Source organism: Siphateles boraxobius, unplaced genomic scaffold, assembly GCF_051911475.1.
Source record: "Siphateles boraxobius isolate OS27281-9 unplaced genomic scaffold, OSU_SipBor_1 78, whole genome shotgun sequence".
Classification (NCBI taxonomy): Eukaryota; Metazoa; Chordata; class Actinopteri; order Cypriniformes; family Leuciscidae; genus Siphateles; species Siphateles boraxobius.
The window spans coordinates 172,957-199,023 of record NW_027509206.1 but is presented as its reverse complement, the minus strand read 5'-3'; the positions used below and the strand labels follow the sequence as shown (position 1 = coordinate 199,023).

Below are 26,067 nucleotides of genomic sequence, written 5' to 3'. Positions count from 1 at the left end.
GGCAGCAAAAAAAAACAATAATGCCTCCTACAGGAAGCAACGGGTATCGCACTCTAAAATAACCATCAAAATAAAAGTCCCACAATAGAAGTCTTCTTTCCCTGAGAGCCTTTTATACAGCCGCCCCCAAAGGTGCTAGGCAACTTTGCTCCTACTAAAAGGCGACTTAACTTAAGGCGAGTTTCCAGAACGGTTTCCGTCATCTGGCAGAGCTGGGAGGATCACCAGACGTGCTACTGGTCGAGTATATACTTGCCCCTTTATTTCTATATCAGCAGATCTAACATGTCCATCCGGACTGCGGTGTGTCTTGATGACATGTCCAACAGGCCAGAGGGCCCTAGGCATCTGTGGATCTACAACCATGACAACCATTTTCTCAGTTAAGTCTGGGGGAGAGGACTGCCACTTTTGCCGAGTCTGAAGGCCTGGAAGGTAGTTTCGGATGAATCTGGACCAGAAGTTGTCTGATAGGACTTGTGAATGTCTCCAGTGTCTGCGACTCATCAATTCAGACGCCGGGTAGATTACCTGGGGCAAGGAACCATCAGGCCGCCCCATGAGCAAACCGTTGGGTGTTACTGGGTCCATGTCTGCAACATCAGAGGACACGTACCCTAAGGGCTTTGAATTAAGAATAGCTTCCACCTCTAGAAGGACTGTCCGCAGGACTTCTTCAGGAACTGATTGAGCTCCCACGATCGTATAAAGGGCTGACTTTACAGATCGTACTTCTCTTTCCCACACTCCTCCGAAATGTGGGGCTGCTGGAGGGTTGAAGTGAAATTGGATCCTTTGACGAGCAAGCTGTTTCTGTAATTCAGGAGCCATTTCAGCGAAGGCTTCCCTGAGCTCTCTTTCACCCCCTTTGAAATTTGTTCCCTGGTCTGACCACAGTTCCGCAGGTGTTCCCCGCCGTGCAACAAACCTCCTAAGGGCTATCAGGAAGGAATCAGCATTCATGGTACTGAGGAGGTCCAAGTGCACTGCTCTAGTGGTTAGACACTTGAAGATTATCCCCCAACGTTTCTCTGTGCATCTCCCAATCTTAATAAGCATTGGCCCAAAGCAGTCTACTCCACATGAGTAAAAAGCAGGTTTGTGGAGACGGAGACGGGCAGAAGGCAAGTCTGCCATTTTCGGAATAGTTGGTTTTGCCCTCCAACGCTGACAGTCTAGACACCCATGCTGGTGCCGACGAATGGCTTCACGTCCACGGATGATCCAATAATAACGCCGGATTTCGGCAAACACTCGCTCAGGTCCGGGATGATGCAGCTTGCAATCATAATGCTTAATCAGTAGCCGGGTAACTGGGTGATGAGCGTCCAACACAATGGGGTGTAAGGTAGATTCTTCAATGGACTCTGCTCTCCTTAATCGACCTCCCACTCGGATTAACCCATTAAATCTGTCCAGTTCAGGAGCTAAGGTAAGAAGGCGACTGTCTGAGGACACTGTTTTCCCAGTAACCAAACGCTGATAATCATTGGGGAAAGACTCCTGCTGAATTCGCTTGAGAATAAGGATCTCAGCCTGACGATAATCATCTGCATCGGGAAAGGATTCAGAAGTAGGGTTTACCGGAATTTCCTTAGCAGTGGCATCCACGAGTTCCTGCCAAGTATTGTGGTTCCAGACATCCGGGATGATTGGTTGGGGTGGCACAGCAGTTGCGCCGCAGAAGACAGACTTGCGTAGCTCTGTGTGGTCATCTTTCAGATCTGTGCTAGGCAATACTGGCCAGGTAGCTGCATCCTGAAGTAAGAAGGGAGGACCTTGAGACCATCTGTTTATCTCTGTAAGGACGTTCAGAGATTTTCCTCTAGTGAGGTCGTCGGCAGGATTGTTGGCTGAATCCACATAACGCCAGGAACACTCCTCGGTTAGCTCTTGGATTTCGGCGACTCTATTGCCAACAAAGACTTTGTAGTGGCAGGATTCAGAGTTCAACCAGGTAAGGACTGTAGAGGAGTCCGTCCACAACACTGTGGACTCTATTTGCAAGGTCAGTTCCTTCTTGAGCAATCTAGCTAACTGAGCGGACACAAGAGCTCCACAAAGCTCCAATCGAGGAATTGAAAGAGAACGTTTGGGGGCCACTCGGGATCGAGCCACCACAAAAGACAGGTACACTTGGCCTCTCTTGTCAGTGGTCCTCAAGTATGCCACAGCTCCATATGCCTGCTCTGAGGCATCTGAAAATATGTGGACTTCATACGTGACACCATCCTTTACCTCAGGAGGGACATAAGTCCTAGGGAGAGTGATGTTTGGTAGGTACTGAAGTTCATTCTCCCAGACACGCCATGACTGCAGGAGCTCAGGTGGTAGGTTCGGGTCGTCCCAACCCCGCTGTTTACTCCATAGATGCCTAATAATGATCTTCGCTCGAGTGGTGTAAGGCAAAAGAAGTCCCAAAGGGTCGTACTGAGTGGCTAGGACCTTGTAGATATTCCTGAGGGTGGGAGTCTCATATACAACAGGTCGGTACTTGTACGACAGGGTATCAGTCTGCCAGTTCCAGCTTAGGCCTAAGGTTGACTCTGGTATGTCAGACTTGTCTTGAGCCAACCAAAGTTCCAAGCTCTCAGCTTGAGCTTCTGGGGGTAAGTGACTCAGAACACTGGGAACATTGCTGGCCCATTGCCGTATCTCAAATCCAGCTTTGGAAAGCATCTCTCTCAGTCTGTCGACCAAGTGCCTGGCGGCCTCAGGGGTACATAGACTCTGAAGGCAGTTGTCCACATAAAAACATTTCTCAACTGAGAACCTGATGGACTCATCTGCAATGCTGTGCTCGATCACATGGTGCTGCAGAGCATAAGTGGCACAGCATGGACTACAGGTAGTGCCGAAGGGTAACACCTGCCATTCAAAGACTTTAGGAGGCTCATCCACTTTCAGATCACGCCAAAGGAACCGCAGTAGGGGGCGATCTTCCGGAAGGAGGCGGACCTGATGGAACATTGCCTTGATGTCACCACTTACGGCAGCTGGATGCTCCCTAAATCTGATGAGTACACCAAGCAATGATGCTCCAAGGGTAGGGCCAGGCAACAGATACTGGTTGAGACTTTGCCCCTGATATTGATGGGAACAGTTGAAAACAACACGGGATTTCCCATTATGACTGACAAGGTGCAGGGGTATATACCAACATTCATCAGAGTCTGTCTCCTTAGTTACTTCCTGGACAGCTCCAGTCTGAATGAGCTTCTCCATCTCTGCACTATAGGTCTTTGCTTTCACTGGATCCTTTAACAAACGCTTCTCGATACTGCGCAGATTTGGCATAACTGACTCCTTAGGGGCATGCAACAGAGGCATATCCTTCTGTCGGAGCAATGGCGTCCCCAGTCGAAGAATTCCATTCACTTCTGTATGGATGGTCTTGGTTTCAAGTACCTTTAAAGCCTCCTGATCTTTTTTTGATCGAGTCACCACTTTCTCATCCCTGTGTGGAACAGCTTCTATTTGCCAGAGTCTTTGGACATTCTTAAAAAGCTCATCTTGTGGTGGAAGGACAGATGTCAGTAGGCATTGTTGGGAGGAGGCAGGCCGCCCCATGAATGATGTGGGGCCCTGAAGCGTCCATCCCAGGCGTGTGTGGACAGCAGCAGGTCCACCTGGAGAACCTAATCTGATAGGCTCAATTGGTGTAATGAGATGTGGCTGATCTGACCCAAGCAGAAGTAGAGGCTGAGCATCTTTCACCGGCAAGATGGGAAGACCGCGTAAGTGTTTATACTTCCTCTGCAGTTGTTCCACGGGATAAGACTGCCGTGACAGATTGAGGCGATCTGCAGTGAAAGCATATTCAATCTTGTAACAGGTTTGAGGCTTATGGGATGGGGATACTTGAAATGATATAGATGACCCATGAAGAACTTCAATGTCTTGACGCACGGTGTGCAATGGGAGATCTTCAGGTGTACCCTGTATGCCCAGGGCTTTGTGCAGCAGTTGGGAGCAGAATGGTTCTCTCAGAGCCGTCATCCAAAAGCGCAAAGGTGTCTAAAGTACGGTCTTCATAATGAATATGTACAGGTACAACCTTGAGCATGACACGGGTCCCAACAACAGGTTTGTCCAGGTAAAATCTGTCGGGAGAGGAACTGGTAAGGCAACTCTTCTCAGCACTGACTGTATTCTCTTGGGAGGATCTCACATTTACATTGTGAAGAGGGCGAAGGTGTTTGCCTTGACACAGGTTACAGGGCTTCTTCAGATCACACTGAGCAGCATGATGAGTCCTGGCACAGCGCCAACAACGATTATTACCTCGAATCCAGTCTTTGGCCTGGTCAGTAGTAAGTTTAACAAATGGTTTGCATTGACTCAAATAATGCTCGGTACTGTCACAGAAGGGACAGAACCGCTTTACTTCGACTGACTTGGTCGGTGCAGTTATACCCTTCTGAGGGGACAGGGAAGTTACATTTTGAGCCACTCCAACCCCATGAAGAATGGCTACAGACCTTTTACTCTGTACAGGTCTAGAAGTCTGTCGGTCCTGAACTTCTCGGGAGGAAATCTCTGCATCAAAGTCATGGCACCAGGCTTCATAACGGAGCCAGTTTGAGAGATTATGTAAAGTAGGTACAGCTCCAGGTTGCCGAAACATGTGACGGCGGAACTCAGCTCGCTGTTCAGAAGGAAGTCTGCTCAAAAGGCGTGCGACATGTGACCCACAATTCAGCTCAATGTCACCTTCAGGTCCTAAAGTCTTCAACAAACCCACCAATGACTGTACCTGAAGAGCAAACTTATGGAATCCAACTGTATCCCCACGCTTTACATCAGGGGCTTCCAGGACACTGGCAATTTTCCTCAGAGCTAGTTGGTGGGGCTGACCAAACTTCTCATGGAGGGCCACCATAGTGTCAGTAAATGCGGTTGGCGAGTTCAAAAAAGCATCGGCAATCAGCTTAGCTTCATCCAACTTTAAGTGGTCCACAAGTATTTGATATTTAAAGAGTTCAGTCCCATCTGGAGGAAGCAGATTCTCCAAAGCTATTCGAAGTATGGCAAACTCGCTTGGATCTGGCCGGCTAAACTTGGGGATAGTAGGGGTAGGCCCTCGATACACATACTCTGAGGGGTGTGTTAAACGTGGAATGTTTGACTCTACCTTAACCACAGGTGCTTGATGCCTCGACTGAGCTGATATGGACCCAAGTAGGGGAGAAGAAACTGGAATTTGGGCACTTAAGGGTTTCCGATACAGGGTGTGTGCAGCTGGAGATAATAACACTCTGAGGTCTTCGGGTGTTGGAGGCGGTGGTAGCACATCTGGATATTGAAAGCAATACTGAGAATGGCGGTATGCAGGGTGAGCCTGGGAGGCCGTTGAATACTTTGGTACCTCTGGATGGTATGTAGCTTTGTCAGGTTTCGTTAACTTTAAAGCCTCCATACCTCTGCTCAGTTCTGACTCGGGCTCGGGCCAGGGTGGAAGCTCAGGCCACTCTTCCTTCTCAGCTGATGTGGCCAGCTCCGTCTGACCTACACGACAGGAAGGACTGGATGGCAGTTGAGGTTCAGGTCGCACTGGAGGACGATCATGGCTTTTAGTGGTGCTGAGGTCTGCTCTAAGGGTTTGGGCAACTTTGACCAGCTCTTTGAACTCAGTACGAACTTCTTTCAACTCCATCAGGTCAGCACGAAAGGCTTGGTGTGATTGTAGCAGCTGTACATTTTCTCTGCGAATGGCTTGGAGCTCGTTATAGTATTCAGGCTCAGTGTAATGGTTCTGCTGGACTGATGTGAATGACTGAGGTAGGTTTTCACTGCGCTCTGCATAACTGAAGCTTGGTGGTCTGAACCGAGGGCCTGTGCGAGGAGCAGCATCATCATAGAGGTAATCAGGATAATCCCATGATGACTGGAGAGGTGTCATGTGGGCAGGTACCTCCCAGGGTTGTGAAATAGCATGTTCACTTACAGGTCTGCCCCCTACATACTGCACTTCGAAGTCTTGGAGTCGAACTGGTGGACGTGTTCGGCGTTTTGCTCTGGTTGCCCGAACAATCTCCTCATCTGACTCCATTGTACCAGGAATGAACACTGCATCCGGCTCGAAGGACCAGTTTGTTGGAGAGGAAAGTTCACTGCTAGGCTTTAGTTCTACTTGTTAGCAGTATACACTCCTGGGTGTCGGTCAGGACACAAAGAATGAGGAGACTGGTGCTTCTTTCCAAAGTGTATTGAATATTAGTCTAAAATAACAAAAGACAGATTATATTAGTAGAAGTATAAAGGTGTACATTAACAGATGAATCAGCCCCATCTTTATACAGAATACTAACACATTCAGTATCACCTCTAAATAACAGTTAAAGCTCAAAATATGGATAGGATGGGCAATGGAAGACAATATAAACTATTGATTTGGTCACCAAAATGACTTGGGCACTAATATATATTATTACTGAATCCAGATGCATTTAAACAAATACCGGTAATCTAGATTCCCAAATTGGCATAATCAAAGGGAAATAATACTGGATAATCCTTCCGCAGAATAATTAGTTAACATATTACAGACATATACAACGTAAACTGTCACATTTGACTATATTTAGCAGAAAGCACGTTACACATCTGGTTTACCTGTCAAACGATCGCACATGAATCGGTACATGTCCGGGCATGCACGTTTAAATGCACAAGGTTCAATAATACACTTAAAACACGGTGAAAACATCGAGAAATCAGAGAAAACTTACTTTATGGTCATGTACTAATACTTTTTACACCAAATGCCAAACGAACATCCGAATAACAGGCAGGAAGAAACTTCTAGGTGCGGAGCTACCGTTCTCTCCGTAATCTATATTGACGCAGCAGGCAGCAAAAAAAAACAATAATGCCTCCTACAGGAAGCAACGGGTATCGCACTCTAAAATAACCATCAAAATAAAAGTCCCACAATAGAAGTCTTCTTTCCCTGAGAGCCTTTTATACACCAGTGTTTGCCACATCATATAGCATGTGAGAATGAACCACGGTTTATTTTGCATGTTCCAGAATCTTCAGTCAACCAACTGGCAGACAATGAGGTTCAAGCCCCCCCCTCCAAACTCTGACATCGGGTGGAGAGTCGAGTTTCGCCCCATGGAGGTATTAAACACACACGCACACACACACACACACACAAACACACACACACACACACACACACACCTGTCTGTGTGCCAGCGATGCAAGCCGACGCGACTGACTGACTGTGTGCTTAGAAAAGCTTAGCCGTATGTGTGTGTTTTTTTTTCATGGCTATAAATCCCGAATCACTGAGAATTTGATGCACCTGTTAATGTTACATTTATTAGATAAATATTAGTGAAACAATATTAGAACATGTACATTACATTTTAGTTCATCAAGTAGAGCGAGATTTCACTCTAATGACCGTTTCACACTGCAAGTGTAAGCGGCGGGTGAGCAGCGCATATTTTTTTCGGCGTGCATGTTAATCAATGAGCGCATTCACACTGCGAGCAGGAGCAGCGGGGGTTTCGGCGCCGAGTCTATTTTTGCTGCGCTGCTCACGCTCAATTAACCCTCTGAGGTCTGCTGTTGCACCGGCGCGATAGTCTCGCTTTTTTTCTTACCAGTGCAAAAGAGACTCAAAATACTCTGTTGATTTTAATCTTATGTGTTAGTGTTATACATCATTCGATCCTGTTGGAAAGGAAATGGAAAGGAAATGGAGACTCCAAAATATTTATAGAAGATTTAAGCTACCCATTTAAACTTGTTTTTAATTATTAAGTTTGGGTGAAAGTAGCCTATGGTGTAGCCTATTATAAAAACTAAAAAAAAAAAACTAAAGTAAACTAGCCAGAAAATATTATATATAAACTTTCTTTTAGTATATGAAATACACAGACAGCTACATGGCATAACCCAGATCAAACCCGAGTGTGTGTTTTTTTGTATGTATGTGTGTGTGTTTTATCCGCGGAGTTGCAGTCTTGTAAACATATCGAAAGTAGGCCTAGGCTATGACTGAAACGATGAGATTGGAGCTGTTTTCTTGGTTGTTTTGTTGTTTACCTTTTATGGTTTACCAACTTCTAAAAACAAATTTATAGTTGTCTTTGTAAATAATCGTTCGCTTATATGTAGCTTTGGAGCCGCTGCTGTGACGCTGTACAAACGCATCCAGTGTGAATACTCTCGCGCGTCTGCAGCTGCAGTGACGATGTAGTTATGCTGACCCCGGATTTCCACCAACTGCATAACGGCTGCGGATCGGCTCCGCTGCGTGTCGGATCCGTGCTCCGCCGTCCTTCAATACCTACCAGATCCGGATTTGTTGCGGAACGGCTGCGGCCATGACTGACAGCTGAAGTCACGAGGACACACGATATCTCCCGAATTTATGTATGATCGCGCGATATAACAGGATGTAATTTCTATAAACAGAACCAAAAAAAAACAGCAACAGTTTGTTTCCATCCAGAGGAGAACAGGGGAAACAACTCTGTGCTGATCTCCCTTCTTTGTGGAGATTATTGTGATTCTAGTACAATATTTATAATTATATAATCAACTTATAAAATACTAAATGTTTATTTTGGGTTCCTTTTTGAATATATTGGGAAAGTAGTATGCTGTGTAAATAAAGTTAACTATTGTTCTTGTTGCAAAAAGCAAAAGTATATTTTTATTTTGAAAATTACCGGATGTTTTATTGTGTTTCTGTGCTCGACTTCCTGCGGCGCTCTCCGGCATCTGGCAAAAATAGAAACTCTGCGCATCTGCTCCGGAGGGCTGCGGTCGCCGGAGTTGGGACGGAGTCGGAACGCAGCCGTTCCGCAGTCAGTGAAAATACACACATTGGGTCTCATTCATGAAACATTCGTAAATATACGAGTAAATATGCGAGAGATTTGCGGTAAAGAGACCTTCCCGAAAACTCTTCTCCTGATTCACAAATACTTCGTAAACGTCAGATGTGATCGTGACATGGGTGTGTGTGTTAATGAATTCCAATCAGTCGTAAATGGGATGCGCGTGCACGTTCATTCTCAATTACCATAAATCCCGCCCATTAAATCCGACTGACAACTATATATGGGCATCATATTATGACATGAATGCGAATGAAAAAGAAAAATTTCTCAGATGCAGAAATTGAAGTTTTATTATCAGAAGTTCATTCAAAACGCCACAATTTATTTTCAAGCGTACATGGTGGCGTATCGGGTCCTAAAAAAAAGGAAGCTTGGCAGCATATTACAGATGCAGTCAATGGAGTTTCATCTGTTAATCGAACATTCCCAGAAGTGAGAAGAAAATGGTTCAACATTAAGCTTGAGAGCAAAAAACAAATTAGTTCACTTTGGAAAAATCTTATTACAACTGGAGAAGGACCACCATCGCAGATGCTAATACCGGCTCTCATAATAAGAAAAACCGTATGTAATTACTATATATAATATTTTTTCCAAAAGTTGTGTAAATATGTACCCGATTAAGGTGAATTAAAATGCAGCCTTATTAATGAGCAAAACGTTCGGGTGTTAAGCGCATTATTTACGCGTGGCTGGAGCAGGTGTAGATTTCTTGCGTACCAACTAACATTTGGAAAATACGAACATTTTAATGAATCCAAAAATTTACGCCAGAACCACTTTACACACGATTTACACAAAAATTCGTTCTGCTCGTGTTTCATGAATGAGACCCATTGACTTTAATGGAAACCTATTGACTCTGCCGCCGTTCCGGAGCGGATCCCCAGCCGTTCCGCAGTTGGTGGAAATTGGGGGTGACGCGCTGCTCAAGCGCTGCTCACGCTTGAGGTGTGAAACAGCCGTTATGCAGTGTTTCCCAACCACTATTGTGGTAGTAGGTTGTCAGGTGTGCCGTGGAAAAATATCAAGGTCCAAAAAATAATTAAAAATAAATGTATTGTGTTATTATCACCAACAGCATCATACTTATTGTGTTCCTACCTGACTTAAGCTCGAGTTTCATTTTAAATGTGAGTACTACTTTTAATATAGCCAAATATCTAGATTTATATGCCATTTGAAGCCATGCATGTTTGTGCAATTTTGTTATATTTTTATATAGTGTGCCATTGGATTTTTTACTTTGCAAAAAAAAAAAAAGGTTGGGAAACGCTCATAAACACCTCTCGTTGGTTTCATATTGGATTACATATTTAATTTCGATTTGAATTGGTTATTTAAAGGGGTGGTTGATTATAATTTCACTTTTCTAACTTTATTTAGTGTGTAATGTTGCTGTTTGAGCATAAACAACATCTGCAAAGTTACAACACTCAAAGTTCAGAGCAAAGCGAGATATTTGCTTTTACAGAAATCACTTTTTAAGGACTACAACAAACGGCTGGTACGAACTACAATGAGCTTCTTCACGGGTTAGTGACATCACAAACCCTAAAATTTACATAAACTCCGCCCCCGAAACACGATTTATAGATTATCAAGACAGAATATGCTAATCAATGTCTAGAAGATAGTTAACTCCACATCAGATACATAAGTTCATGAACTAACTATTCAGAAACGTATGTTGCTTCTACAGGTTCTTCTTGAGTCCCTCCATTATTGTCTGACCGTTTGATCATAAAAGGCTAAAAGTTTTAGAAATGTTCAGTACATGCGTGTGTGTGAGGTAAAAGGACACAAGCTCTTGAAGCTCCGCCCCCTGTGCCGGGAGCAGCAGCTCATTTGCAATTAAAGGGACACACACAAAGCAAGCCATTTTTCCTCACCCTCAAAAAGTGACAATTTTAACATGCGATATAAAAATATCTGTGGGGTATTTTGAGCTAAAAATACATACACACTCTGGGGACATCAGAGATTTATTTTACAACTTGTGAAAAGGGCATTATACCACCCCTTTAAATTTCACATTTCAAGCTTTCTATAGATATAATTCTTATTGTGAATGAGGGATGTGTACAGAAAGTTTCGGTTCATTTGTGACGCGCTCCAGAAAGGAGACAGTGACGGCATAAAGCGTATCCTGTTTGTACGTGCTTGTTTTTTCTTTATTTTACAAAAGCATCACGTTTTGTTGTTATAATGAGAGTAAAAAAATAAAATGATACCCTTTACAGTTTCTAATGATGTCTTTCTCTAATATGTACAACAAAAAACGACAGAGTATTTTAAGTTCTCTCCACTGTAATGAGGAAAACAATCCTAGCGTGTTGGTCAAAGGATAATTTAACATGCCAATATTAAAACTCGATTATAGAACAATACGTATCGCCAGTTGTGCTAAAACACTTATTTATAAACTTCAATATTTCATACAAAATAATCACAAAATGCAATAGCACAACATGCTGTCAACATAGACTCCATCCATCCCAAAACATGACATGATCTTGACCGATATTGTGAAATTCACCCTATTTTATGCGAAATTTTTGGGTTTGTTTTGCATAAACATGAAATGCCTAATATCATGTGTAACAATGTTTTTTTGTTTTTTTTACAGGTCCAACTGACAGATTTTGAGAACTCTGCTTATGTCGTATTTATCGTCCTTCTCACCCGTGTGATCTTGTCCTACAAGCTGGATTTCCTCATTCCATTATCAAAGGTGTGTGTTTGTGTGTGTGTGTGTGTGTGTGTGTGTGTGTGTGTGTGTGTGTGTGTGTGTGTGTGTGTGTGTGTGTGTGTGTGTGTGTGTGTGTGTGTGTGTGTGTGTGTGTGTGTGTGTGTGTGTGTGTGTGTGTGTTTACATGTTTAGCATTTTAACTGATTTATGCACAGCAGAAAAAGTGTGATTCTAGGGATGATTTAAATACTTTGCATAATCTTAAAGGCAAGACGAAGTAGAAATGTGCATGCAAGACAATTGTATATTTGTAATTTTTTGCAAATCTCTTGGTTTAGGTCGATGAAAATATGAAAGTTGCTCAGAAGCGAAATGCCGTGCAAGAAGGCATGTTTTATTTCCGGAAGGACGTCTTTAAAGGTTAGTTGTTAGAGGAGGTCATTATCGTTTATATCAGTGTTAAGCTGTGACACATGTTTATAAAGGCACAACTGAACTCGTGTGGATATATGTGACAGTGCATGCATTTAAATGAATTATTTGCTACAGTGCACTTGTGTACATACAAGTAAAGTATAAAAACATGTATTCAACAATAACTGTAAAAACGTATAAACTAAATATTTACGGCAGCCTCCGATCAGGAGTAACGGTCGGACTAAAATATCAGACAGAATGAACTGCATCAATACCTTCTTCTTCTACCTGACAGACTTCAACTCTTTAGACATATGATAATGCTGACATTTACACTCGCTTACAGTTTAAAAGAGAGAATATTAACACGGACCCGTCCTAAACAGCGCCACTGTGTGCATCGGTCCATGTTGTGCATGTCAAATATCAGTCATAATCAATAAACGTAATTTCTTCTGCTTTTTGTATCAATATTTATTTATTGATCCTTATTAATTTCATTTCAAATACAGTTTTTGAATGTTATTTACATATAATTGATGTTTTATTAACAAGGTTCGGGAGGAACACGTTCTAAAGATCAAACAATCAAGCCATTCCAGCCAGCTGTCAGCAATCCACTCAATCAGCACGAGTAAAGCCTATAAATATACACAGTCGACTCACCCATATTCCTCGACAGTTTTCAGGATTTGGTTTACTGCTTTGCTAAGATGTCCCAAATGCAACTTTCACCGTCCGTTGACGAGCTCAACCTTGCTCCGGTTCCTTCGCCGTCATCAGCTGGCCCCAGGACAACCTCTCCACCTGATACCGCCTCCGAGCCCCCCGTTTCATCTCGCGGGTGCCGGTTTGCACAAGCAACCCCTCGCACCCTCCACCGGCGAGGACTCCAGCTTACTCCCTGGCGTCCTCCTATCGTTCGGCCGTACCAACGATTCCGCCTATTGGAAAGTTGACAGTCTTGAGTCTGAGACAATTGCTGATAAATTCTGATATTCAGCCCTCGCGAAGGGTGACTAAAGCACAACTATACAACTTGTACGTTACCTTGCAATCATCAAATCTCTCTCCTAAATCCACCCCAGGTTCCAAGGCCTCGCACGACTCCGCTACCTTCTCGTACAAGGTTCGGTTTACCGCACGCTTCAGCCTGCGGTGCCAGGATTTCTGCAAGCCTGGGTGGCGCTCCAGATTCCACCGCCATCACTCGCCTCCCGCTTCAGCTGAGCTTTTCAGCACGGCGCTTCCCGCTGCAGTGCCATACACAGCTGGGCCCGCCGGCTCACCTTCTGCCTCCCAGTTTTTTCCTCCTGCTGCTTCTAACTCATTTCCTCTGCAGTGGCCTCCGGCTCCCGTAGCAGACGCTAGCTTGAGGCTGCCTCCGCTAGCGGTGCAGGCTCAAACTTTCCACCATCTTCCTGCGACTACTGCTAACCCCTCCCCTTTTCAGTGGCCTGCAGCTCAAGCAAGTGTGAGACCGCCTCCGCTCGCAACACAGGCTCAGGCATCTCATCCATTTCCTCTTTTCCCTCCTAATGCTTCTCTCAATTTCGCTTCTCAAGCCCCACAGGCCGACCTAAGCGTGAGGCTGCCTCCGCCGACAGTCGCAGCCCAGGCTTCTCTCCCTTACAGCTCTCTCTTAAATGCCAAATCACAGTATTCTCTTTTCACAGCTACCCCGATGCCAGTCCCGCCAAACGCTGTCGCTCTGGAGCCTCCCCCAGTGACTCACAACATCCGAGCACAGATTCTGGCAGGTGCGGATGTAGACCTTTCACATTTACTTTCTCTGCTTCCCGTATCCGATCCTAATCGCCAGTTAGACTGCGGGGATTTTTCAGTCACCTTAAAAAACCAATACATACATTCATCACGTTTACTTTCTTTTTCTGAGTTTTCAATCGTTTTCAGCCACTTTACAGACATCATTTGCTCAGACTTCCCTCATAGGCGGCCCAAACTCAACGACTATTTAGCGCTGATAGCCGAGCTCGCGTTGTCCTACGGGGGAGGGCACTTTTACACATACCACAAACTCTTCTGTCAAAATGCGCTGTCAGGGTTTCACAGTGGAACCAATGCCCTTACTGGGGAGCACTAGACACTGACCTACACAGCAGAGTTTTCCTTGGCTGCAGGAATATTTCTTGCGCAGTCTGCAGGTCAGTGGCACATTGCACAATATCGTGCCCTCAAGTTAACCCCTCCGTTCCCCCATGCCCGGAAACAGCACCAATCAAATCCACCAGCCACACACCAAGACCGGCGACTGTCAACCCATATCCACACGAGGCTCATTTCAACTCCAGCACTTACGGACAGCAAACAGCCTTGCAACAATTTTAACATCGGCAAGTGCACCAGGCAGCATTGTCGGTACTTGCACATATGTAGCTTCTGTGGCGGTGCTCATGCCCGTCCTGTATGCCCTGTGTTTAAAGATGTCAATAAAAAATCAAAAAATTATTTATCGACTCCCGTGAATATTTCTCGCCTTTCTATCGAATTAGCTCACCACCCGGACTCTGACTTCACTGAATATCTGCTGTCCGGCCTACAACATGTTTTTAAACCTGGAGTGGTTTGTCCGCTCTCCCAAAACATCATCTGCGATAATCTCCAATCGGCTCTCGCCGAGCCCGACGTGGTAGACAACCTGATTAAAACAGAAGTGGAGTCAGGCTTCATGATTGGCCCTTTTGACAAGCCTCCTTTCAAAGTTTTTCGCATTAGCCCCATTGGAGTGGCTACGAGAAAGTTTTCAGGTAAGAAACAACTCATAGTCGATCTGTCAGCTCCACATAAATCCCTGTTCCCAAGCATTAACAGCCTGATTCCACTCAACGAATTTTCTCTCAAATACCAAGACGTAGATCAAGCAGTCGACCTGATAAAAATCGTGGGTTGGGGTGCCTGGCTCGCAAAAACTGACATCACTTCGGCTTTTAAAGTGATGCCCATCCACCCGGATTCATGGCACTTACTTAAGAAGTGGTGTGTTCCCCTTCTATTAATTCCTTTAAGAACAGGTTGGATGCATTTTGCCTGTCAAAAGGTGTTAGGTATAATTATAAAGCTTGTCAGTAACTAATGTAATTAATTTTATGTCATTTATTTATGATTGTTAAAAAAAAAACTTCAATTATGAAATTAATGTGTTTTTTATCAAATGTTAAAATGTGAATTTATATGTAAATATATATTTGTTGTGTTTTTTAGAGTCTGGAATAGAGGATAGTATATCCTGTACCAGAAATCTTTTCAATAAATTTCAATAAAATTTCAATAAATTCAATAAATTTCAATAAATTTTATTTGGAGTGCGCTGGCATGGGAAATTCTATTTCGCCGTAGGCTTCACTTTTGGATGCAAAAGCAGCCCAAAATTTTTGACATGCTATCTGAAGCCGTTTGCTGGATCTTGTCAAACAATTATGCAATTCCTCACCTCATTCACCTGCTGGACGATTTTCTAATAATTTCGCCTCCCGGCGCTATTCCAGCAGCCCAGATCCTCACAGTTCAAAAAGTCTTTTCTGAGCTCGGAATCTCCATCGCCCAGGAAAAAACCATGGGTCCCGCCACATCCATCGAGTTCCTTGGCATTACTCTAGATTCAGTTAAATACCAGGCCTCCCTGCCCAAGGAGAAAATCGATAGAATAATCCTCATCAATAACTTTCCTTAAACAGTGGAACGGCCTATCCTTTTTCGATAAGTATCTAATTTCCTCCCCCATCGACATCCAGCTGTTCACAGATGCAGCCCCCTCAGTCGGCTTTCGGGGGTTCTGCCGAGGACGCTGGTTCGCGTCTACTTGGCCCCCCCCAAATACAGGACACGCTACAGTCCTCTGCATTATTCGAGCTCTACCCTCTCGTAGTAGCAGCCTTCCTGTGGGGGAAAGAATGGACTGCTAGCAGCATCATAGTGCATTGTGACAACGAAGCTACAGTCCAGTGCATTAATAAAGTCCGTTCCCATTCACCAGCAGTTATGCCATTCTTAAGACGTCTAATCTGGATTCAGCATGTGATCAATTTATCTTAATTGTTAAATACATCCCCGGATCAAAAAACCAAATAGCTGACTCTCTGTCTCGCTTTGTTTCAGAAATTCAGGATGCTGGCTCCAGAGGCAGACAAGCTCCCAACTCCAGTACCTCATTATTCGGAATTAATATTCCCGTAACCCACCCGCAAAAATCCCTCCTCAACATATCGCTCAACACCATTCTCCAAGCAGTTTCCCCCAGATCTCTCCAATCCTATGTGACCGCATGGAGATGTTTTAAAGCCTTCCACCTTTCTTATAACACGCCATTCCCTGATTTTTCCCTCCTTACAATGACCTCCTTCATCTCTTACCTTAACAGCGTTAAGAGCCTCCAAGTCGGGTCCATCAAAAGTTACTTAAGCGGCATCCAATTTTTTCACAAATTGATTCACGGCGCCCCCTCACCAGAGATAAATAATTCACAAACCTCCCTCTTAATTAAAGGCATTCAACGATCCCAGCCCACCCGCCCGGACACCAGACAACCCATAACGTTAGATATTCTTACCAAATGTATTCATACCCTCCGCATAGGCTACCGATCCCTTAATACCTCTCACACACTCTACGCCATGTTTATTCTAGCTTTTTTCGGTGATGCTCTGAACTGGCTATCACTTCCAGATTTGACACAAAAATCCACCCAAACATCTCAGACCTTTCAGTGCTTGACAGTGAAACTATCTCTTTTCTGATTAAACAAAGCCAAACATACCAAACCAAAAAAGGCCACTTAATATATATTTTCAACCTCTCGTCACCAATTCGACCATTCCAAACTATACTAGCTTACCTCCAACTGAGAAACTCTCATGCTAAATCCCATCTCAAACCCCTGTTCATAGACGACTCTAATAAACCCGTGACATGCTTTTGGTTCCAAAAACACCTAAAATCTGTTCTCCAACTATCAGGCTTCCCAGCAGAGAGTTTCTCCAGCCATTCCTTCCGCATCGGGGCAGCAACCTCAGCAGCCCAAAAAAGCCTCTCCCAGCAACAGATCCAAGCGCTTGGAAGATGGTCCTCAGATGCGTTCCAAACCTATATCAGAACTAACCGTTTCCATATCAAAAAAGCCCACCAAATCCTCATCGGTTAAAAAAAAAAAAAATGCTTTCTCCATCCAGTGAGTATTGATCTCCCAGCGGACAAAGCGAGAACTTTCCCGGTCGAGCTTCCATGTCTCCTCTTTTTCGTCCAGCGAGTATTGATCTCCCAGCGGACACAGCGAGAGCCTTCCAGGTCGACCATCCATTTCTTCGCTTTTTCCATCCAGCGAGTATTGATCCCCCAGCGGACACAGGGGGAGCCTTCCCGGTCGAGCTTCTATGTCTTCTCTTTCTCCGTCCAGCGAGTATTGATCTCCCAGCAGACACAGTAAGAGCCTTCCCGGTCGAGCATCCATGTCTTCCCTTTCTTTGTCCAGCGAGTATTGATCTCCCAGCTGACCCAGAGACAGCCTTCCTGGTCGAGTATTTATATCTTCTCTTTCTCCGTCCAGCGAGTATTGATCTCCCAGCGGACACAACGAGAGTTCCCCAGGTCAAGCATCTTCATCTCCTCCTCCTCCGTCCAGCGAGTATTGATCTCCCAGCGGAAGTAGCCAAACCCTCCCAGTCAAGCATCTATGTTTTCTCTTTCCTGACTGGTGAGGCTTACCCTTTCCCGTGCCGTGACCATTGCCACAAGAACCCTCCCGTTCGAACATCCATACTTACCCGTCCGACACCGTAAGCATTGAACTCTCGTTGGACTCCGCGAGAGCTCTCTCAGCCAAAACAACCAGGCTCTCCTTGAAATGCCAGCCCGCCAATCTCTGCGCTCTTTTCGGGGGGTCTTTAAGCAGGCGGCTGTCCTTTGCTCACTTTGCTTTATGGGGAGTACTCTGGGTTCGGGCCCAATTTCCGAGCTCGGAGCCCTCCCCCCGGACAGCACGCCAAATACATTTGTATTAAATACAAATACACGCCATTTATTCTCTGATCATTTTTAAGTGTGAACTCGTGAATTGATGTTTTATTAACAAGGTTTCGGGAGGAACATGTTCTAATGATCAAACAATCAAGCCATTCCAGCCAGCTGTCAGCAATCAGTAATCAACAGGTCCACTCAATCAGCACGAGTAAAGCCTATAAATATACACAGTCGACTCACCCATATTCCTCGACAGTTTTCAGCATCCCTCCACCACCCCATCTCCTCACACTTGCCTAGTTATCTTCCTAAACAGAGATACGGGGGGAGTACTCTGGGTTCGGGCCCAATTTCTGAGCTCGGAGCCCTCCCCCCGGACAGCACGCCAAATACGCATAACCATTTATTCTCTGATCATTTGTAAGTGTGAACTCGTGAAAAATACTACGATCAAGTTTCGTATTTAATGGAAACTTATTTTTACCGTTAGTAGCGTGAGGCAAAAGAAGTTAGAATGAAGGACAAACTGAAATGCACGGCATTTCAAGCGTATTTGAAAGCTGCTATTGGATCATCGAGGCTAAACGTCATATTTGCGACTACGCAATACTTTACGGATAGCTTACGACCTACTAGCTACGATCTACCTTACGAACAAATGGTGCAACGGAACAAAGTACAGAGTTAGTTACAAACTAGCTAGTAGTTACTAAGCCTCTAGTGTGGACTTTACGTTCCAATTTAAGAAAGAACTTACGAACGGCTGGTGCAACCCGACCCAGGACTTGACATGAACTGTTTTGCTCACCAGTAGGGGTGGGAATTGGCAAAAATGTGACGATTCGATAGTATTGCGATATTTGGGCCACGATTCAATATTATTGAGATTCTCAATATATTGCGATACAGCAAGTATTGCAATTCGATTCTGCGATATTGCGATTTATGTCCCCCATATTATTCAAAGGCATTACAAAAAATGAGGAAAATAAGACTGCTCAACTCACTTTAAATGTCACATTTAATTCTGTAAACATTATCTTCTTCACATTAACTGAAGTGGAAAAACTTGAAAACTTGTTCTTGAACATTCAGGACACAGGACCTTATTACAGGACAGGACGTAATTATTCTCTGAATAGGAGACCGCTCACATGAATGTTGAGCTCTAGACTTGCTACGATAGTTGGTGTTACACGGTGTCGCAACAACGTTTTCATCACTTGCCCACCGCGGCACCGCAACAACAACAAAAACGTTTAAAGCGTTAAAAATATTTAACATAATTACGCAGTATCCGTTAAATCCTGCCTGTACAGTATTACACACACACGCGTCAGTATTGAGTTCTCTTTCAGGCTTGAACAAACCATAACACACACAAATTATGCCAAAATGTCCGTTTTGTCGAGTGTCCTCATAAGACCAGTCTTAAATGATTTAAATAAAGTCTTAAATGAACGTAGAGATTTGTGAGAAAATGGGACGCGTCTCAAATCGCGTCTCTGTGTCACATTGCACTGCATTAACGTACAGCTTATGTAGCCTACGCTCAACGGCTGTCCGAATTCGCTCATTCGTTTTCATTCACTCCTTCAAGTGAACAGTATTAGTGGACTAACCTAGGGAATAGGCCTAACTTACTGAATGAGGGTTTAGGGGGCGATTTAAATAATAAAAGATCATTACTTGGCGCCCGTGTATCGATACAGTACTGCCACAGAAAAGATCGCGATACTATGCTGTATCGATTTTTTTCCCCCACCGAGTGATTTTCACTGACCACAGTTTTGTTTTTGGGTAATTACATTTTCATATCACTGAATTTGTGAAAGCGAATTTAAAACGATAGCAGTTTCTCTCCACTGCTGGGTTGGTGGGTGTAATTAGTGATGGGAAGTCCGATTGTTATTATCGGTGAACTGGTTCTTTCGGACAGTTCGTTTCAATGAACCGGTTAAAAAAAACGATTCACCAGTTCGTTTACATAACCACACAATGATGTCACATATATACGCAATTCTGTTATTAAAGCACCCAATAATGACGTGAAATGCTGATGTTTTACACGTCTAAAGCATATATAGTTAATTATCTAGTCTTAATCAACTCACCTCAATCATAATCACAAACATTTTCTCCAGCCATTAACTCCAGAAACACGTCACCTCGTTCTCCTCGTGAGTTTGCAGGTCCCTGTTAAAGACCCTGAGTTTAGTGATTCTCATATTTCTTGCATGATTCTGGTTATTTCCAGGCTGTAACCCAATGTCGGACCCAGCTGCCGCGGCTCAGAACGGGCTGGAGAGCGAGCCGAGTGATGGGGAAGAGTTCACGCTGATGAGCATCGACACCATCATCAACGGGAAGGTGTGTGTTTCTCTGCTCGGCTTTCAGTGTGTTCAACGATTCTCAGTTCCTCTGGTTAATGTGTGTGTGTGTGTGTGTGTGTGTGTGTGTGTGTGTGTGTGTGTGTGTGTGTGTGTGTGTGTGTGTGTGTGTGTGTGTGTGTGTGTGTGTGTGTGTGTGTGTGTGTGTGTGTTGGCTCTGATGTGCTGCTCAGGAGGGGGTGTTTCACGGGCTGATCCCGATGTTGAACAGCTACCTGGAGAACATGGAGGTGGACGTCGACACGCGATGCACAATCCTCAACTATCTGAAACTCATTAACAAGCGCGCTTCTGGTATGCAAATGTCTTTGACTTCATTACACTGCAGTATTTCCACACTGTTTCTGCAATCATTACAGGTTTGTGTTATATAGTGTCAGTTTTGTGTGCTATCCATTTAGAATTTTTAACTTATGCTGATTTATTTCATTTATTTATTTTATTTTTTCCAACCATGTGTAGTTTCTAACTGTTAAAGGGATACTGAACTGCTGGAAAATGGGCTTTAAATAAAACTCAGCTACCTATAGCTTATGTAGCCACGCCCCTTTTCAGCCCTGCGCTCGTTGTCTTTTGTCTTCCGGTCTGTATTTTCACAGTGATCCTGAGTAATTTTGAATGAACGGCTCGTTTTAAAATCTTCCCGGTCTTCTGACATTTGTAAAGACATCTGCTTTAAACGTTACAATCCTCATGATAACTTTTGTTAACTTTACATTAAGTAAAACCACTTCAAAAGCTAATTACTCCTGGACAGCGATGCCATAGAAATAAACAGAGCGACCGCAAAACCGGAAGTTCAAAGACAATATTCTAAAGATGGCGGCGCCCTCATTTCTCTGGCGCATAAGGAGTAGAAAAGTGGGAAAAGGCTGTTGTGTTCCCTTTTTCAAATCAGTCAAATATCGCCTTGCTTTAGCAGGAAATACTTTTTAGCAAACGTTTAGTCGCTATTGTAGAACAGTATTGTTCCCGGGTGCAAGACAGGGTGTCCGCGGATCCTTAAAAAGTCTTAAAAGCCTTAAATTAGAATTTTTAAATTTAAGGCCATAAAAAGTCTTAAAGTCTTATTTTTACTAATGAAAGGTCTTAAATTTTCAATGGCAATTTGACTTAGACATATCTAAATGTTTTCCAAATTAAACTATCTAATTAGCGTCCTTTTTTATTTATTATTCGTTCTTTGTGGATTTGCTCGTTCACGTGACATTTCGCGTCACATTTGCGCCAGCATTACGTCGAACGCGAAACAGCAGGAGAGGAGAAGAAAGCTGGTTAATATCAGTTCAATTGTAAGTTCATTCTTTATGTGTGTAGTGGTGTGCGATGAGTATTGTCTATTATGATATTGTAATCATTGGCACTGCGAGCTGACGACGCATTTGTCTCTCATGCTTGCTTTCACTGCATGATGTGTCAGTGCAGTTATATGTCCCTAAATTAGTTTTTGTTTCATATTTATATCATATTATGTTGTTATCATACAATATCACATCAGCAAGAGGGCCGTTTTCCCGTGAACAATAGCAAATGTGATACTTATTTTATATAACAGTTAAATCATGAACAATAAATTAACATTGTGAGTTGCATAAAACAATATTGACAATATTGTTTGTTTTCCCTGTATTTCGCCAACGAGAATTTGAAAATGAAACCGTAGCAGAGTCTCAATGATTCAATGAGACAGCGATGATTTTTTTGACTGAAATCTGCGTTTTGAACGAATCATTTTAATGATTCAACGAACAATGAATGACTCTCTGAGACTGTGACTTGCCGCCACCTACTGGCGGGTTTAGTTCACATTTAAACTAGTACCCTTTAATTAAAAATGTTACAATTAGAAATCAGTTCCTATTTAAATATTGAATGAAAAAAAACTCTCATAGCTTTATTTATGCAATTGTAAATGGAGTGTAAATATATTATTGCCAGTTCTGATGCTGCTTCTGTGTCACCTCTGCACTGCAAAGAAGGATTTTGATGTAATGATTTAATTTAACTGGTAACAGTGGTATTGTGTTATTATTCTAATACAATTTAATTTGAATGTTAGAATTTGACATAAAAGGTTATGCATACCTCTAAGTAAAAAAAAAAAAGTCCATATATAGGTGAAAATGCCCCTGGAAATCAATTTAAGCTTGCAAATATTGTCCTTTAATAAAATAATAAAAAAATTCTGTCACTGCTGTGAACTGACCACTGCATAGAATATGAAAAATATGAATATCTTCGTGAGTCAGCTGTCAACAACAGGCCTAAACCAGCCAGGGCACCAGTGCACAAACACAATCAGTAAAATATCATCTAATTATCATCAACAAAACTTTGAAAATATCGAGACATATTTTTGTCAATATTGTACACCCCTAATCTACGGCGTGTGTGTGTGTGTGTGTGTGTGTGTGTGTGTGTGTGTGTGTGTGTGTGTGTGTGTGTGTGTGTGTGTGTGTGTGTGTGTGTGTGTGTGTGTGTGTGTGTGTGTGTGTGTGTGTGTGTGTGTGTGTGTAAGTGTCCCGACCCAGATAGATAGAAAATATGTGGAAATGATCAAGATATTTGCTGCCAAGACCGGTAACACGGTAAATCTGATAAGGCACTTAAAAGCGCACAGAATACACTTGAGAGTAGAACGTTTTTCCGTCTTCGACAGCAAGAACTGGAGCGCATCACAAATGAACCGAAACTCAGCGTTCAGGATACTTGCCTCACAGACACGAGAAATAGTCCTATAGAAGGTCAAAATATGTCTACTTTTAAACGAAACGATTATAAATAAATAGTTTGATTACCTAATCCATATAGGCGTGCGCACACGTTCACTACTGCAGGAATGACGATTGCCATAATCATCTTTGCAGCCAACACACTTAGTAAACACTTGTTCATTAATAAACAATTATCGACACATCCATAATCATTAGGCTACTTTTGCCAGTGCTTTGCGGCAAGCTGCATGTGTGCTGAGCGTGAAGCATATATACCGCACCCCAGCAGAGATATTTAATTCAATTCACATTTATTTGTATAGCATTTTTCACAATAGGCCTACATATCGTTTCAAAGCAGCTTTACAGAAAATGCATGTGTCTAAATTACAATTTACAGTGATCTGTTATCAGAGGTGACTGAAAGAAAATTAATTGAAATGCATAACACACGGTAACATGCATTAAGTTAAGGCAGAAACAATGAGCTCATTGAAGTAAAGAATACATGTTGTTAAATGATTAGGAAACATAGAAAACTTTAGCATTGGTGCTTTTTTACAGACTCAAAATATGAGTGTAAAAGTCAACAAACTGGAAAAAAAAAATTAGGTAATGTTATATTGTTAAAACTGGTTTCATAAAATTAGTATCGAAAAAAAGTATAGTTCAGGAACCGGTATCGAAGTCAAGGTATCGGTATCGAAAATTGTTACAATATCCAGCCCTACATTTCAAACTGGATTGATTACAAACACAGTGTATTAGACCAAACGGAGGGAGGGCAAAATAAAAAAATGAAATAAACCGTTGTTCTCATGAAAGTCTGTCAATCATCCAGCCGACTTTAGCTGACAGATAAACATGAACTTCTCGGCCCAGGTTACGGAGATCGAGTGAACAATGTTCATTTTCATATACGGTACTACCGACTAGCATCGTCACAATACTGAAATTTCCGACTTGAATATGATATCTTGAAAAATATGGACATTCAATACCACAGGGAAAACTGCCATAAATACTGTACCTCCATTCAGATCGTTCATCATCTCATAAGTTTTTGATTGTTTGGGCACTTTTGTTGTAATAGCTTACACACAGAACAGGGGAGGCTATATTTGAATCGTTAAACTACATTTCCAAAATAAACAAATAAATACAAACAGAACAATCCAGATTAATAAAATTATAAAATAAGAACAAATAAACAAATTGTAAATGATAGCACAAATAAATACAACCGAATTAAGAGTGACCTGAAATAAACACGACTGAACTACTACACTGAAATAAAAGTAATCAAATGTTAAATAACACTGGACAGTTTTCATTGTAAAAGTTAAATAGAGATGAATTCTTACAATTAAAGTTTAGTCAAAAGCAGAGTCATTTTTTGTTTGACAACACTACTTCTGACATTATATACAAAGCAGTTACACTTTAAGAATGACATACTTCAGATAAACTAGTGAATTTTTATTCTTTCTTTCTTTTTTTCAGATTGATTATTTGGATGATTTTGCTCATATTTGCTTTGACTTGTGTTTTTCTCAGGTGAGCTGATGACTATGGCGAAGTGGATGAGGGAATTTGTGGCCAAACATCCTCAGTACAAGCAGGACAGTGTCATTACAGACAAGATCAACTACGACCTGCTTCTCAAGTGCGACCGAATCGCCAAGGGGGAGGAGAAGTGTCCCGAGCTGATCGGAGAGCCGGTCAACCGAGCAAAATAAAGCCTGCTTCAAAACTATGCAAATCATATATATATAAAAAGCTCCTTTGCATGAGAGCGAAAGACCAAGTATGTGACAGCAGTCCAGAAAAAAACTAAAACATCTATTTAAAATGGCATGTGTTGATTGCTGACGTCAGCCAAAGGTTTGTTGAATTTGTAAATAGCAGATTTTTTAATATTCGCAAATTATTTTAATAGCTTAAACGGATCCATGATGCAATTGTACCCGAGTGTGTACATATTTCACTCCGGTCTGAGTGTGTGAGAGATTATGTAAATGTAGCAAACACTAAATTGTACATTAGTAATATTTTCATTCTCAAAATGTAAATACTGTACTTCATCAGGCATTAACAAGTGTACTTTCTTTTTTTATGGATGAAACTGTTGATTCTTCTTTTACTACACACAAGTAGAAGTTTAAATGCAGAGGACCGTAGAAGTGTGCAGTGCATTGTGTTTTTCACTAACAAATTATATTGAATCATTTTATTGTTTAAAGGGCGGCTACATTTATTTCATCTTAGTTGAGGTTTTGCGTTGTGTAAAGCTTTGTTCACCACTAGAGGGCGCAGAGGGCATTTTTTAATATAATAATCATGGATAAATAAGTTAGATTAACATTATGCTGTAGATTGTTAGCTTTAATATCGGTATATGGCTTGAAATAAAGTGATTCCTGTACATATTTCAGCTTATTGAGTGGCCAACAATGCATTTTCCTGACCTATCTTTCAAGCCTTGTATCTGCAATTCTTTAAATGCTTTCAATGGAATTTAATTCAGTTCATTAAATCATTAGTAGGGTGATTCTTTAATTGGAGATACATTTGAAGTCCGAAGCCATTTATTTTTAACAGCTTTACCAAAATTTTACTCCAAAAACACATTTTATTTTATTTTAATTCTTTTTAAGAGTCACAAAATGTTAGAGTGTAAAACTAGAAAATATTTTATTCTAAAAGCTATTTCATGATGCTGAAAGTCATGATATCATACTGTCCTTAGTGGGTGGTATTTTTTTCAAACAAGGGTAAAATATGCATTAAACATGTTTTAAATTACAAATTTCTGGTTGGGGTTTTAATTATTTTGTTTATAAATTAATATTGGTGACAGTTTCCAAATTATGCTAAATTAATTTGTTTAAAAGTAACTTTTATTGTTGAAAAATACCAATCCATAAATCCTGTGTCAAATCTGTTACTACATGTTATTGTCTCTTAAAATTATGCTTATCTGTCGCATCAGTATCCTAAGCAACGCAAGATGATGT

At 42.3% G+C, this 26,067-nt stretch overlaps 1 protein-coding gene across 1 annotated transcript in view; it reads left to right on the top strand.

Annotated features, from left to right (window-relative positions):
- Positions 1–25,859, top strand: part of LOC143728576 (glutamate--cysteine ligase catalytic subunit-like) — a 66,326-nt gene extending 40,467 nt beyond the window's left edge. Inside the window, exons 10-15 of the mRNA XM_077219364.1 lie at positions 7,033–7,125; positions 11,494–11,598; positions 11,895–11,976; positions 20,204–20,316; positions 20,510–20,630; positions 24,608–25,859. Of these exons, the coding sequence (XP_077075479.1) occupies positions 7,033–7,125; positions 11,494–11,598; positions 11,895–11,976; positions 20,204–20,316; positions 20,510–20,630; positions 24,608–24,789 (696 nt within the window). The 3' untranslated portion in view covers positions 24,790–25,859. The remainder of the gene's footprint in view (positions 1–7,032; positions 7,126–11,493; positions 11,599–11,894; positions 11,977–20,203; positions 20,317–20,509; positions 20,631–24,607) is intronic.
- Positions 25,860–26,067: the final 208 nt, after the last annotated feature.